General features: G+C 44.8%; 1 protein-coding gene across 1 annotated transcript in view; it reads left to right on the top strand.

The window, feature by feature from the left end:
* LOC120018538 (membrane-associated phosphatidylinositol transfer protein 3-like) overlaps positions 1-16,979 on the top strand; it is a 158,360-nt gene that overhangs the window by 35,177 nt on the left and 106,204 nt on the right. The window contains exon 4 of the mRNA XM_038961758.1: positions 11,749-11,853. Coding sequence (XP_038817686.1) covers positions 11,749-11,853 — 105 coding nt within the window. The remainder of the gene's footprint in view (positions 1-11,748; positions 11,854-16,979) is intronic.

The following is a 16,979-nucleotide window of genomic DNA, read 5'->3' as shown; positions in this document are numbered from 1 at the left end:
GGGTTTCTGGCCCATCACACAACAGGGGATTTAAATGAAAAGTCCAGATGTTAGCGCCCGCCGTCAGTTGAATTGGGGAAAGTGCCAGCCAGTTGTTCTCCGAGGCTTTTCCTCTCTGGATGTCATTATAGTCTTTTGATTGGTCTGTGCTTTGCAGCATTGCGGCTCACCAATCGCGCCTCATCCGGTAGTCTTTGATTGATGCATAATATTGGAATAACTTGGTGGCTGCCCGCCTGTTGTTTTTGAAGCAGTAAAATGTGACAGGAAAAACCTTTCAAGCTTACATGAAAGCTTCCCTATCTCAATCAATGAAAAACCTCTTACGCAGAAAACAATTTTGAAACATATTTTATGTTCATAACAGCGTTATCAGTGTAGTATATTCATGAAAATATCAAGAGGGAGAGTAATTGTTAAAAAGTCTCTGGTGACCTGGAGAATGTAGATGTGATGTCCTGCAGAGAAGCCCTCTTGGGGATGCGATCTCTAAAAAAGAAACCAGAGCAATCTAATTAAATTGTGGTAAAATGTCCTGGCTACTAAAGGGATGGGCTTGCTCTTAACAGGAGGGATGGATGGCTCTAAAAGTTATATTCTTTGGAGCATGTAATTTGGTATTGTTCAGGTACTTCTAAATGTCAGGACAACTTGTTTTCTCCTGACATAGTACTACTTTTAGGGAGAGGGAGAGAGAGAGAAATGAAGAGGGAGGGAGGGAGGGAGTAAGAGACAGGCAGAGAGAAAGAGGACACAGAGAGAAAGAGGACACAGAGAGAAAGAGGACACAGAGAGAAAGAGGACACAGAGAGAAAGAGGACACAGAAACAGAGAGACAGAGAGACACAGCGAGAGAGAGGATAGAGAGAAATGGGGGAAGAGAACATTTGAGAGTGAAATTAAGAGGGAAAGAGGGAGTGAGTGAATACGGGACACAGTGAGAGTTTGTGTTCTTCTCTCTACTTTGAACATGTTTCACACCTCACAGTCGTTAGGTTCTTCTCTCTACTTTAAACATGTTTCACACCTCACAGTCGTTGGGTACTTCTCTCTACTTTAAACATGATTCCACCTCACAGGCGTTGGGTTCTTCTCTCTACTTTAAACATGTTTCACACCTCACAGGCGTTGGGTTCTTCTCTGTACTTTAAACATGTTTCACACCTCACAGGCGTTGGGTTTTTCTCTCTACTTTAAACATGTTTCACACCTCACAGGCGTTGGGTTCTTCTCTCTACTTTAAACATGTTTCCACCTCACAGTCGTTGTGTTCTTCTCTCTACTTTAAACATGCTTCACACCTCACAGTCGTTGTGTTCTTCTCTCTACTTTAAACATGTTTCACACCTCACAGGCGTTGGGTTCTTCTCTCTACTTTAAACATGTTTCCACCTCACAGTCGTTGTGTTCTTCTTTCTACTTTAAACATGCTTCACACCTCACAGTCGTTGTGTTCTCTCTACTTTAAACATGCTTCACACCTCACAGTCGTTGTGTTCTTCTCTCTACTTTAAACATGTTTCACACCTCACAGGCGTTGGGTTCTTCTCTCTACTTTAAACATGCTTCACACCTCACAGTCGTTGTGTTCTTCTCTCTACTTTAAACATGTTTCACACCTCACAGTCGTTGTGTTCTTCTCTCTACTTTAAACATGTTTCACACCTCACAGGAGTTGTGTTCTTCTCTCTACTTTAAATGTTTCCACCTCACAGTCGTTGTGTTCTTCTCTCTACTTTAAACATGTTTCACACCTCACAGTTGTTGTGTTCTTCTCTCTACTTTAAACATGTTTCACACCTCACAGTCGTTGTGTTCTTCTCTCTATTTTAAACATGTTTCCACCTCACAGGCGTTGTATTCTTCTCTCTACTTTAAACATGTTTCCACCTCACAGTCGTTGTGTTCTTCTCTCTACTTTAAACATGTTTCACACCTCACAGTCGTTGTGTTCTTCTCTCTACTTTAAACATGCTTCACACCTCACAGTCGTTGGGTTCTTCTCTCTACTTTAAACATGTTTCACACCTCACAGGCGTTGGGTTCTTCTCTCTACTTTAAACATGCTTCACACCTCACAGTCGTTGTGTTCTTCTCTCTACTTTAAACATGTTTCACACCTCACAGTCGTTGTGTTCTTCTCTCTACTTTAAACATGTTTCACACCTCATAGGAGTTGTGTTCTTCTCTCTACTTTAAATGTTTCCACCTCACAGTCTTTGTGTTCTTCTCTCTACTTTAAACATGTTTCACACCTCACAGTTGTTGTGTTCTTCTCTCTACTTTAAACATGTTTCACACCTCACAGTCGTTGTGTTCTTCTCTCTATTTTAAACACGTTTCCACCTCACAGGCGTTGTATTCTTCTCTCTACTTTAAACATGTTTCACACCTCACAGTCGTTGTGTTCTTCTCTCTACTTTAAACATGCTTCACACCTCACAGTCGTTGTGTGCTTCTCTCTACTTTAAACATGTTTCACACCTCACAGGCGTTGGGTTCTTCTCTCTACTTTAAACATGTTTCACACCTCACAGTCGTTGTGTACTTCTCTCTACTTTAAACATGTTTCACACCTCACAGGAGTTGTGTTCTTCTCTCTACTTTAAATGTTTCCACCTCACAGTCGTTGTGTTCTTCTCTCTACTTTAAACATGTTTCACACCTCACAGTTGTTGTGTTCTTCTCTCTACTTTAAACATGTTTCACACCTCACAGTCATTGTGTTCTTCTCTCTACTTTAAACATGATTCCACCTCACAGTCGTTGTGTTCTTCTCTCTATTTTAAACATGTTTCACACCTCACAGGCGTTGTATTCTTCTCTCTACTTTAAACATGATTCCACCTCACAGTCGTTGTGTTCTTCTCTCTACTTTAAACGTTTCCACCTCACAGTCGTTGTGTTCTTCTCTCTACTTTAAACATGATTCCACCTCACAGTCGTTGTGTTCTTCTCTCTACTTTAAACATGATTCCACCTCACAGGCGTTGTGTTCTTCTCTCTACTTTAAACATGATTCCACCTCACAGTCGTTGTGTTCTTCTCTCTATTTTAAACGTTTCACACCTCACAGTCGTTGTGTTCTTTTCTCTACTTTAAACATGATTCCACCTCACAGTCGTTGTGTTCTTCTTTCTATTTTAAACACGTTTCCACCTCACAGTTGTTGTGTTCTTCTCTCTACTTTAAATGTTTCCACCTCACAGTCGTTGTGTTCTTCTCTCTACTTTAAACATGATTCCACCTCACAGTCGTTGTGTTCTTCTCTCTACTTTAAACATGATTCCACCTCACAGTCGTTGTGTTCTTCTCTCTACTTTAAACATGTTTCACACCTCACAGTCGTTGTGTTCTTCTCTACTTTAAACATGATTCCACCTCACAGTCGTTGTGTTCTTCTCTCTACTTTAAACATGATTCCACCTCACAGTTGTTGTGTTCTTCTCTCTACTTTAAACATGTTTCACACCTCACAGTCGTTGTGTTCTTCTCTCTACTTTAAACATGATTCCACCTCACAGTCGTTGTGTTCTTCTCTACTTTAAACATGATTCCACCTCACAGTCGTTGTGTTCTTCTCTCTACTTTAAACATGTTTCACACCTCACAGTCGTTGTGTTCTTCTCTCTACTTTAAACATGATTCCACCTCACAGTTGTGTTCTTCTCTCTACTTTAAACATGTTTCCACCTCACAGTTGTGTTCTTCCGTTGTGGCTGTAAGCTGCTCTCATCAGCGCTGCTCTCTGGGAAATAACTCTTCCTGTCTTAACTCTGGCCTTTCTCAACTCCTGCAGGGTGTTGTTGGGATCTGAATGCTGAAATGTGTGTGTATGTGTTGTCTGCATCTACATATGTTAATGTACAGTATTTGCATACCTATGTAAATTTGTTTGAAATGCATCTACACATGTTTGTGTATTTGCATGTGTGTGTTGACAGAGAAAGACAGAGAAAGAAAGAGAAGGAAGATAAAGGGCTGAAGAGACAGACAGTGACCAGTAGGCCTCCCAGTGTGATCGTAGTGGACAGGCCTGGCAGAACAGTGTCACAGACACTCTGAGATGCCAAGCATGTACGAGTGTGTGTGTGTGAGAGAGCGAGAGAGAGAGCAGTGTATTGGACATGGTGTGTCACTCTGTCTCTATAAGCCAGCCCATGAAGGACTACCATCTGACCATGGTACTGTGACTGCAGCAGCCCAGAGCGACCGTCACAGCAGACAACCACTCTGACCATGGTACTGTGACTGCAGCAGCCCGGAGCGACCATCACAGCAGACAACCACTCTGACCATGGTACTGTGACTGCAGCAGCCCGGAGCGACCATCACAGCAGACAACCACTCTGACCATGGTACTGTGACTGCAGCAGCCCGGAGCGACCGTCACAGCAGACAACCACTCTGACCATGGTACTGTGACTGCAGCAGCCCGGAGCGACCATCACAGCAGACAACCACTCTGACCATGGTACTGTGACTGCAGCAGCCCAGAGCGACCGTCACAGCAGACAACCACTCTGACCATGGTACTGTGACTGCAGCAGCCCGGAGCGACCGTCACAGCAGACAACCACTCTGACCATGGTACTGTGACTGCAGCAGCCCAGAGCGACCGTCACAGCAGACAACCACTCTGACCATGGTACTGTGACTGCAGCAGCCCAGAGCGACCGTCACAGTAGACAACCACTCTGACCATGGTACTGTGACTGCAGCAGCCCAGGGCAACCATGGCTCATGCTCATCATTAGCACATCACGCTGTCGCTTCAACTGGCTCTGATGACGGTCCAATGGGAGTCTGTTAATCCTCTGATTGGTAGTTACACGCCGTGTGTCACTGATGTAGTCTCTTTCCACACCTGCTGTGTCTGGGTTTGGTTAAACTAGGGGAAATGTAGCAAAGGACAGAAATAAACTGTATGGAAATGTCTGTATTGACAGAATCAAATATGGAATTTTTTGTGGCAACTGTTCATCTAACCCCGGGACACAGTGAGAGAGAGAGAGAGAGAGAGAGAGAGAGAGAGAGAGAGAGAGAGAGAGAGAGAGAGAGAGAGAAAAAGAGAGAGAGGATAGAGAGAAATGGGGGAAGAGAATGTTTGAGAGTGAAATGAAGAGGGAGTGAGTGAGTAAGAGAGAGAGAGTGGGAGTGTACTGGATTATACCACCCAAGCCATCACGATGAGCTCCTGGATGATTAATGCCGTCACCCACATCATAAAGCTCCAGGCCAGTAATACCATGAGATTGTATTAAACTGTCAGAAATATCTTCTCTGATATGCTAAAGAGATGACCCATAGGTTATGTCAAAAATGGCACCCTATTCACTATATAGTGCACTACTTTTGACCAGGGCTCACATGGCTCTGGTCAAAAGTAGTGCACTATGTAGGGAATAGGGTGACATTTGGAACACATCTGTGAACTCACTGAAGAGGCTGCCTGGCCAGCTCTCTTCTGGAGGTGTTTGGCTGCTCCTCTGTGTTCATCTGGCTTTCATATCATTCTTTCCATTCTACCCAGTGGTAAATTAATGCAAGTGGGCTCCACCAAGGTCCTGTAGGAATATTCATGATAGTCTCTAGAAAACTGAAAAAATCATACTCTGTTTGTATAGCAAAACCTATCTCAGATCTAGAGGTTTCAGACTGAATGAGGAGGCCCAATTGTGTCTGATTATAATGGTTTACAGCCCTCAAACTCAACTCTGGACCTTATTGTTCCTCTCTAATCAGGGACTGATTTAGACCTGGGACACCAGGTTTGTGTAATGAATTATCATGTAGAACAGAAACCCAGCATGCTTCGGACCTCCTGGGGTAAGAGTTGAATACCCCTTGTCTAAAGTATGCCTACAGTGCATCCCAAATCTCTGCCACCATTGTTTTCTAATCAGGTGGCGCCACTCCTACATGACGTCACTCCTACATGACGTCAGATGGAGACGTCATGCTATCTGACATAAAACAATGTCTCTGCCACAGTCTTCTCCGGCGAGGCTGCTCTATTGAGAGAAGATTGGTATGAGAATGGAAGATGTAGATTCCCCAATATGTTTCGCAAGAGCGATATATTTTCCAGTTGGCTTGGTATCTGCTTTGCAAGATTTACAACTATCTGAGAAGGCCTGAGTAGATATAGGACCCCTGATGAAACCAAACAAATTAAAGTTAATTTATTTATATTATTCATGATGTATGAATCAGTTTTAGTCTACGTTTATTGAGTACTCTCACTGAAGCACAGCGTTGACTAATGCTCATTCCATTCACTTTTCATATGATAATGCAGCTTTGATAGGACTTGAATTTGAATAATAACAGTGTGTTAGAGTATGTCAAATCAAGATAGTGTAAATCAACTTGTCCTATAATATACATAAATTATTATGGGACTGTCTCATTTGATATACCTTCAATAGAATGTGGATTCTCCCATGTAATGCTTTGCCTCTGCGTGGCTGTGTCTGCCACTGTTTTGACTTAACGTGCTGTCACTAGGTCTCACCTCATCACCTCATCCCTTTAATGTATCTAAAGGAATAAACAAAGGCTCAGTGCTTGGCTATCAGCTTTATGAAGATGGATTGGTGTAATAGACTTCGCTCTGATCGATAGAGAGATGCACCTTTTCCACCCTTTGCACACCAGACAACTTACATCTTCATACAACCCCCCCCCCCCCCCCCTTTACCAATGACTCTGTATATTTCACAAGCTATGAAAATCTCCCATCATTCTGAGTGAGTGCTCTCCATTCCAGGTGGATGGGTTATCTTGGCAAAGGGGAAACGCTGACTGACAGTCTCTCGACCATAGCATGGGTCAAGAGACAACAAACAATTAAACCAGTGGCATGGTGTCTGTTGGCTGTGTTTCAATTTCAAGTAAACTATCAAAATATAGAGAGTCGCACACTCCATATATAAACTCCCAGTAATTTATTGGGTATTTACCAACGTTTTGAAGAAGCCACAGTGATGCCGAAACGTTGGTAAATACTCAATAAATTACTGGGAGTTTATATATGGAGTGTGCGACTCTCTATATTTTGATATTTTACTTGAAATTGAAACACAGCCAACAGACACCATGCCACTGGTTTTCCATGTAATTGTTTGTTGTCTCTTGACCCATGCTATGGTCAAGAGACTGTTAGTCAGCATTTCTCCTTTGCCAAGATAACCCATCCACCTGACAGGTGTATTATATCAAGAAGCTGATTAAACAGCATCATCATTACACACATTTCTAAAAACCTGTTTTTGCCTTGTCATTATTGGGTATTGTGTGTAGATTGATGAGGATTTAAAAAAATGTAATCCATTTTAGAATAAGGCTGTAACGTAACAAAATTTGGAAAAAGTCAAGGGGTCTGAATACTTTCTGAATGCACTGTATAAGCTGGAAGTAGAAGCCTAAGTCGTTGTCCATTAGTTTACTCCAGTCAGAGGAGGGATGGTAGGGTAGGGGAACATAATAAATGAACATATATTAAAAACAATATATGCTGTATGTACGGTATTTACAAAAAAGTATATGGGGGATTGGAACTGATGCAGACAATTACATTGATGGAAGCCACAATCTGTCTGCAATCTATCTGCCCCCTAAAAAAACACACTAAATAAATAACCATCATCGTACGCTGTAGCTAGGCTGCAGTGGGTATTTTTGTGCTGTCCTGTTTGCAACCATGATTTTTTAAATGTAATATTAAAAAAATTGAACCTTTATTTAACTAGGCAACTTTAACTTTACAATGACGGCCTACACTGGCCAAATCTGGACGATGCCGGGCCAATTGTGAGCCGCCCTATGTGTCTCCCAATCACGGCCGGTTGTGATACAGCCTGGATTCGAACCAGGGTGTCTGTAGTGACACCTCTAGCACTGAGATGTAGTGCCTTAGACCGCTGTGCTACACGGGAGCCATCGGGATGATGTTGGGATGATGTTGTTGACATAGTGATCATTGTCATCCAGAGTTTACATCCGTTCTGACTATATACCTCCTGCTCTACACAATCAATGTCTTCCTTTTCTTCTCTCCCTAACTCTCCGTGCTGTCTGGTTGAAGGACATTCCTGCATCCCTCCCACTCTCTTCTTTCTCATCTAGGGCTGTCAGTTGTAGGGTAGTCTCATCCTTCATTCATTCCTTCTCTGAATCAGATGTTGCTTTATTTTGGCTTTCCTTCTGGTCCTCTTGGTGCTGGGCTAGGGCAGTGGAGGCTTTTAGTTAGTCTGTGTTATCTGGTTCTGGCTGCTTGTATATTTGATCTGTTTGCATAGCTGAAATCTCCTTTCCTCTGCTCGGAGCACCACGCTTTCTGTTGTGTTCTTCTCTCTACTTTAAACATGTCTCACACCTCACAGGCATTGTGTTCTTCTCTCTACTTTAAACATGTCTCACACCTCACAGGCATTGTGTTCTTCTCTCTACTTTAAACATGTTTCACACCTCACAGGCGTTGGGTTCTTCTCTCTACTTTAAACATGTTTCACACCTCACAGGCATTGTGTTCTTCTCTCTACTTTGAACATGTTTCCACCTCACAGTCATTGTGTTCTTCTCTCTACTTTAAACATGTTTCACACCTCACAGTCGTTGTGTTCTTCTCTACTTTAAACATGATTCCACCTCACAGTCGTTGTGTTCTTCTCTCTACTTTAAACACGTTTCCACCTCACAGTTGTTGTGTTCTTCTCTCTACTTTAAACGTTTCCACCTCACAGTCGTTGTGTTTTTCTCTCTACTTTAAACATGTTTCACACCTCACAGTCGTTGTGTTCTTCTCTCTACTTTAAACATGATTCCACCTCACAGTCGTTGTGTTCTTCTCTCTACTTTAAACATGTTTCACACCTCACAGTCGTTGTGTTCTTCTCTCTATTTTAAACATGTTTCCACCTCACAGTTGTTGTGTTCTTCTCTCTATTTTAAACATGTTTCCACCTCACAGTTGTGTTCTTCTCTCTACTTTAAACATGTTTCCACCTCACAGTTGTGTTCTTCCGTTGTGGCTGTAAGCTGCTCTCATCAGCGCTGCTCTCTGGGAAATAACTCTTCCTGTCTTAACTCTGGCCTTTCTCAACTCCTGCAGGGTGTTGTTGGGATCTGGATGCTGAAATGTGTGTGTATGTGTTGTCTGCATCTACACATGTTAATGTACAGTATTTGCATACCTATGTAAATTTGTTTGAAATGCATCTACACATGTTTGTGTATTTGCATGTGTGTGTTGACAGAGAAAGACAGAGAAAGAAAGAGAAGGAAGATAAAGGGCTGAAGAGACAGACAGTGACCAGTAGGCCTCCCAGTGTGATCGTAGTGGACAGGCCTGGCAGAACAGTGTCACAGACACTCTGAGATGCCAAGCATGTACGAGTGTGTGTGTGTGAGAGAGCGAGAGAGAGAGCAGTGTATTGGACATGGTGTGTCACTCTGTCTCTATAAGCCAGCCCATGAAGGACTACCATCTGACCATGGTACTGTGACTGCAGCAGCCCAGAGCGACCGTCACAGCAGACAACCACTCTGACCATGGTACTGTGACTGCAGCAGCCCAGAGCGACCGTCACAGCAGACAACCACTCTGACCATGGTACTGTGACTGCAGCAGCCCAGAGCGACCGTCACAGCAGACAACCACTCTGACCATGGTACTGTGACTGCAGCAGCCCAGAGCGACCGTCACAGCAGACAGCCACTCTGACCATGGTACTGTGACTGCAGCAGCCCGTAGCGACCATCACAGCAGACAACCACTCTGACCATGGTACTGTGACTGCAGCAGCCCAGAGCGACCGTCACAGCAGACAACCACTCTGACCATGGTACTGTGACTGCAGCAGCCCAGAGCGACCGTCACAGCAGACAGCCACTCTGACCATGGTACTGTGACTGCAGCAGCCCGTAGCGACCATCACAGCAGACAACCACTCTGACCATGGTACTGTGACTGCAGCAGCCCAGAGCAACCATGGCGCATGCTCATCATTAGCACATCACGCTGGTGCTTCAACTGGCTCTGATGACGGTCCAATGGGAGTCTGTTAATCCTCTGATTGGTAGTTACACGCCGTGTGTCACTGATGTAGTCTCTTTCCACACCTGCTGTGGCTGGGTTTGGTTAAACTAGGGGAAATGTAGCAAAGGACAGAAATAAACTGTATGGAAATGTCTGTATTGACAGAATCAAATATGGAATTTTTTTGTGGCAACTGTTCTTCTAACCCCACTCTCTGTGTATCTGTGTCCCAGTAGATTCTATCTGCTGTCCCTGTGTGTATGTGTCCCAGTAGATTCTATCTGCTGTCCCTGTGTGTATGTGTCCCAGTAGATTCTATCTGCTGTCCCTGTGTGCCTGTGTGTCCCAGCAGACAGATTGTAACCCTCCTCCCTGTGTGTCTGTGTGTCCCAGCAGACAGATTGTAACCCTCCTCCCTGTGTGTCTGTGTGTCCCAGCAGACAGATTGTAACCCTCCTCCCTGTGTGTCTGTGTGTCCCAGCAGACAGATTGTAACCCTCCTCCCTGTGTGTCTGTGTGTCCCAGCAGACAGATTGTAACCCTCCTCCCTGTGTGTCTGTGTGTCCCAGCAGACAGATTGTAACCCTCCTCCCTGTGTGTCTGTGTGTCCCAGCAGACAGATTGTAACCCTCCTCCCTGTGTGTCTGTGTGTCCCAGCAGACAGATTGTAACCCTCCTCCCTGTGTGTCTGTGTGTCCCAGCAGACAGATTGTAACCCTCCTCCCTGTGTGTCTGTGTGTCCCAGCAGACAGATTGTAACCCTCCTTCCTGTGTGTCTGTGTGTCCCAGCAGACAGATTGTAACCCTCCTCCCTGTGTGTCTGTGTGTCCCAGCAGACAGATTGTAACCCTCCTCCCTGTGTGTCTGTGTGTCCCAGCAGACAGATTGTAACCCTCCTTCCTGTGTGTCTGTGTGTCCCAGCAGACAGATTGTAACCCTCCTTCCTGTGTGTCTGTGTGTCCCAGCAGACAGATTGTAACCCTCCTCCCTGTGTGTCTGTGTGTCCCAGCAGACAGATTGTAACCCTCCTCCCTGTGTGTCTGTGTGTCCCAGCAGACAGATTGTAACCCTCCTCCCTGTGTGTCTGTGTGTCCCAGCAGACAGATTGTAACCCTCCTCCCTGTGTGTCTGTGTCCCAGCAGACAGATTGTAACCCTCCTCCCTGTGTGTCTGTGTGTCCCAGCAGACAGATTGTAACCCTCCTCCCTGTGTGTCTGTGTCCCAGCAGACAGATTGTAACCCTCCTCCCTGTGTGTCTGTGTGTCCCAGCAGACAGATTGTAACCCTCCTCCCTGTGTGTCTGTGTCCCAGCAGACAGATTGTAACCCTCCTCCCTGTGTGTCTGTGTGTCCCAGCAGACAGATTGTAACCCTCCTCCCTGTGTGTCTGTGTGTCCCAGCAGACAGATTGTAACCCTCCTTCCTGTGTGTCTGTGTCCCAGCAGACAGATTGTAACCCTCCTCCCTGTGTGTCTGTGTGTCCCAGCAGACAGATTGTAACCCTCCTTCCTGTGTGTCTTTGTGTTCCAGCAGACAGATTGTAACCCTCCTCCCTGTGTGTCTGTGTGTCCCAGCAGACAGATTGTAACCCTCCTCCCTGTGTGTCTGTGTCCCAGCAGACAGATTGTAACCCTCCTTCCTGTGTGTCTTTGTGTTCCAGCAGACAGATTGTAACCCTCCTCCCTGTGTGTCTGTGTGTCCCAGCAGATGTCCTGGATGGGAAGAGTGCCATCCTCCTGGGGATGAGTCAGTGGAACTCCAACGACCTGGTGGAGCAGATCGAGACCCTGGGACACATGGACCAATCACAAGGTATGTTACACGCAGGGTATACTGGGGGCATGAGAGGGCTCTAATGCCCCCTGAACATCTTTTCAACTCTCTCCATCTCCTATTGTAGTACTGCGGAGCTGCTCGCTTTCTAAGACATACATGCACGCTCTAACACAAAAAAGCGCAAACTCACATGTACACATTCACACTGTTTTGTGCAGTTAAACAAAGAATTTCACACAACAAAACACAAATTAGGCCTTTGAATCATTCAAATTAAAACAAATTCAAACATCCATTTATGTGTTTGTACATTCGGTTAGTTTAACAGAAATCAGACAGGGCTTGATGCTCTGCTGCATGTATTGATTTGTAAAATTAGAATTTTCCTCCTTGTTATCGGTCAATACAATCTCCCACAAACAATTTAGTTTGTTCTTATGGTTGATTTTTGTTTAATTTATTTTTATTTATTTAATCTCAGTGCTCTGATTTGCAAACCCCAGGGATTTATTTAGTCTTAAGTAACTCCCTCTCTTGGTTAATATTTTGGTCTTTGAAGATTGACAGGCCCTTTTCTAGAGGCAAATCCATGCATGCCTACTGGAAGCAGCTACAGTAATTCAACTACCTTCTCTGAAAATTACCAGTTTACCAGCTCAGTTTAGAGACTGCAACGAAAACAGCGGCTCAAAACAGATGACTCACTGAGCCACCCAGTTAATAAGCCCTGTCTATAGTCTTAGGACGCATCCCATACGGCACCCTATTCCCTTTGAAGTACACTACTTTTGACTAGAGCCCTATTGCCCCTGGTCAAAACTAGTGCATTACATAAGGAACAGTGTGCTTTTTGGGAAAGAACTTGAGTGTTTACCCCAACAGCCAATGAAAATCCAGCAGAATTTCTCTATTGGGCAAGACAATGGGGAATTAAGAAAATGAGGTCTTAAGCAGTCCTTACAGAGTGATGAAGAAGCAATCACTGGGCCATGCATCATGCCTGCTAGTTTCTCCCTCTCTTTCTCCCATGCCACCATATAGAAATACCCTAATTTCTGGCTGGCCCCAGTCCTTGTGCGCACTGTGCAGGTGGGAAGGGTGGGGGGGACTTCACTTGCCAAAATATGCACATCAAACATCTCCAAAACATTGTTAGATGAAGGAGAGATGGGTATCAATGTTAACTATTTGGGGATTGTTTTTTCCTGCTGAATACAGACATTATTATACTTTCTGCGAGTTTATGCAGTCGCGATTTTAACATGTAAATCTTGGTGGGGCAAAAAATAAAAAGTGGGATGCATGCCAGCAAAGCCACAACACAACACTAAACAATGCATTTATTTCACTATAACGGTGACAAACGGTGCCCACAAACTGTTAGGGCCTTACATAAAGCTGTCCCAACAGCAGTTTCAACATCTTACCACTGCTACACCTGGCTATCAGCGGAGCCTTGTCTGGCAGCGAAACAGTTAATTCAACCTCATTTACTGCCTTTTAAAAAAACATGTCTGACTTGCTTAATTAAACAAATGTTGTTTCTAATGACAATTAAGATGTACAGACTATGGCATAAAGGGATGACAAGCGGATAAGAGGCAATCCGTTATTTAGATCAAGACATTAATGAGCGAGCTAGGACGGACGTAGTCAATATAACTATTTGTTTAGCGCCTTTGAAAAGTACAGGGACAGAATTCAGAACATGGGCCGTTCTTACAGTGTTCTCCCTGTACACCAAGTCAGAACCGTAGGATAAATAAAGGGGGCATATAAGCAGACAATGAAAGCTCTTACAATATTCAATGATTACATTTTTCTAAAACAGCTTTTCGGCTAAATGTGCACCACCAAGTCAGTAGGCGGCATTAAGATGGGGAAATATACCACATTATTAGGGTGAGGCACATGGGCTACTAACAGCATACTACACAACATACACTTAGTATTACTTTCTTAGCTACAGTATACATACCTCCCTGGCATATTACATAATGTATGCAGCAGCAGCACTACGACCAGGAATACGAATTTCCCGAAGCGGATCCTTTGTTCGAACCACCCAAGGCGTTCAAACTGATTCCAGAGGCTGACCCAAAACAATGTCGACGCAGAAGAGGTAAACGGAGCGGTCTTCTGGTCAGACTTTGAGGGCGCGCACACCACCCACCGCTTCTGAGTATATTACTCGCTAATGTCCAGTCTCTAGATAACAAGGTAGACGAAATTTGGGCAAGGGTTGCTTTCCAAAGAGACATCCTGGATTGTATACTCTGTTTCACGGAAACATGGCTCTCTGGGGACATGCAGTCGGAGTCGGTACAGCCACCTGGATTCTTTGTGCGTCGCGTCGACGGGAATAAACATCTCTCCGGGAAGAAGAAGGGCGGGGGTGTATGTTTCATGATTAATTCATGGTGTAATTGTAACAACATACAGGAACTCAAGTCCTTCTGTTCACCTGACGTAGAATTCCTTACCATCAAATGCCGATAGTATTTTCTCCCAAGAGAATTCTCGTCGGTTATTGTCACAGCCATGTATATCTCCCCTTAAGCCGATACCACGACGGCACTCAAGGAACACCACTGGACTCTATGCAAACTGGAAACCATATATCCTGAGGCTTCATTTATTGTAGCTGGGGATTTTAACAAAGCAAACTTGAAAGCAAGGCTACCTAAATTCTATCAGCATATGGATCGTAGTACCCGGGCTGGCAAAATACTGGATCACTGCTACTCTTACTTCCGCGATGCATACAAGGCCCTTCCCCGCCCTCCTTTCGGCAAATCTGACCACGACTCCATTTGGCTTCTCCCCTCCTATAGGCAGACCCTCAAACAGGATGCACCAGTGACAAGGACCATTCAACACTGGTCTGACCAATTGGAATCCACCCTTCAAGATTGTTTTGATCACGCAGACTGGGACATGTTCCGGGTAGCCTCAGAGAATAATATAGATTTATACGCTGATTCGGTGAGTGAGTTTATAAGGAAGTGCATAGGAGATGTTGTACCCACTGTGACTATTAAAACCTACCCTAACCAGAAACCGTGGATAGATGGTGGCATTGGCGCAAAACTGAAAACGAGAAACAACGCAGTTAACCATGAAAAAGAAAACCGGGAATATGTTTGAATACAAACAGTGTAGTTATTCCCTCCGCAAGGCAATCAAACAAGCGAAATGTCAGTAGGGACAAAGTGGAGTCACAATTCAATGACTCGGACACGAGACAATCACGGAATACAAAAAGAAAATCAGTCACGTCACGGACACCGACGCCTTGCTTCCAGACAAACTAAACACCCGATTTGAGTATAACACAGTGCCACTGACGTGGCCCACTACCAAGGACTGTGGGCTCTCCTTCTCCGGGGCCGATGTGAGTAAGACATTTAGACGTGTTAACCCTTGCAAGGCTGCCGGCCCAGACGGCATCCCTAGCCATGGCCTCAGAGCATGCGCAGACCAGCTGGCTGGTGTGTTTACGGACATATTCAATCTCTCCCTATCCCAGTCTGCTGTCCCCACATGCTTCAAGATGACCACTATTGTTACTGTACCCAAGAAGGCAGAGGTAACAACTGAATGACTATCGCCCCGTAGCACTCACTTCTGTCATCATGAAGTGCTTTGAGAGGCTAGTCAAGGATCCTATCACCTCCACCTTACCTGTCACCCTAGACCCACTGCAATTTGCATACTACCCCCAATAGGTCCACAGATGATGCAATCGCCATCACACTGCACACTGCCCTATCCCATCTGGACAAGAGGAATACCAATGTAAGAATGCTGTTCATTGACTACAGCTCAGCATTCAACACCATAGTACCCTCCAAGCTCATAATTAAGCTTGAGGCCCTGGGTCTCTACCCTGCCCTGTGCGAATAGGTCCTGGACTTCCTGAACGGCCGCCCACAGGTGGTGAAGGTAGGAAACAACACCTCCACTTCGCTGATCCTCAACACTGGGGCCCCACAAGTGCGGTCAGCCCCCTCCTGTACTCCCTGTTCACCCATGACTGCGTGGCCATGCACGCCTCCAACTCGATCATCAAATTTGACAACACAACAGTAGTAGGCTTGATCACCAACAATAACGAGACAACCTATAGGGAAGAGGTGAGGGCACTCAGAGTGTGGTGTCAGGAAAACAACCTCTCACTCAACGTCAACAAAACAAAGGAGATGATCGTGGACTTCAGGAAACAGCAGAGGGAGCACACCCCTATCCACATCGACGGGACAGCAGTGGAGAAGGTGGAAAGTTTTAAGTTCCTCAGCGTACTCATCACGGACAAACTGAAATGGTCCACCCACACAGACGAAGGCGCAACAGCGCCGATGAGCGCCGATATGTTTTATCTGTAATTTCTCTTCATTATTTCTCTTCATAAGAAAAGGATTAAAAAGCATTTGCCAGTAGATTGTCAACTTGATTCGTGAAGATGACTGCTAGCTAAGATTTTGAAAGTATGATGTTGACATGATCAGTCCAATCAAGGCTACTGTAATTTTATCTGTGGCCAATGACCTTGAAGCCTTCTTGGATGGGCACTTCTAATGTAACTCTATGGCAGCACCCAAGGGGCTTGAATTTTCAAGTTCTACCCTTAGACTTGGTGGTGACGAGTGTCCCCACGAGTGACAGAACACTGAGCTAATCATGCCACAACTAGAGAACATTACCAACACCTACGCTCCGTATTTTCCACTGGCTGCCCCACCATGCGACTTTATTAACTCAATGTTAATATATATATATATATATTTTACATTGTTTGCAAACTGATATGTGACACGTATTAATGCCAAAATAACATGCAAGCTGTAATGCCCGGGGTGTAGTGGATGAAGGAGTCAGACGCAGGAGACAGAGAGTTCAGAGTAGCGTTCCAATTTAATTCCCAACACGGGTGAAACACGACGCTACTCTAAAAGTAATGCTCCACCACATAAAGTGAGAACACGAAATCACAAGACACAACGTACACGAACCGTGACACACAAGAATGTACTAACTGTACACACAACAATCCCGCACACCCAGCAGGCCGGGCTGCTGGGTAATAAAGCCCCACTAATCACCCTAACCACAAACAGGTGTAACCACTAAACAAAAAGGGAGGGGGAGGAAAAGTCAGTAGC

The sequence above is a fragment of the Salvelinus namaycush genome, chromosome 23 (genome assembly GCF_016432855.1).
Source record: "Salvelinus namaycush isolate Seneca chromosome 23, SaNama_1.0, whole genome shotgun sequence".
NCBI classification, from domain to species: Eukaryota; Metazoa; Chordata; class Actinopteri; order Salmoniformes; family Salmonidae; genus Salvelinus; species Salvelinus namaycush.
This window is presented reverse-complemented; position numbering and strand designations above follow the sequence as displayed.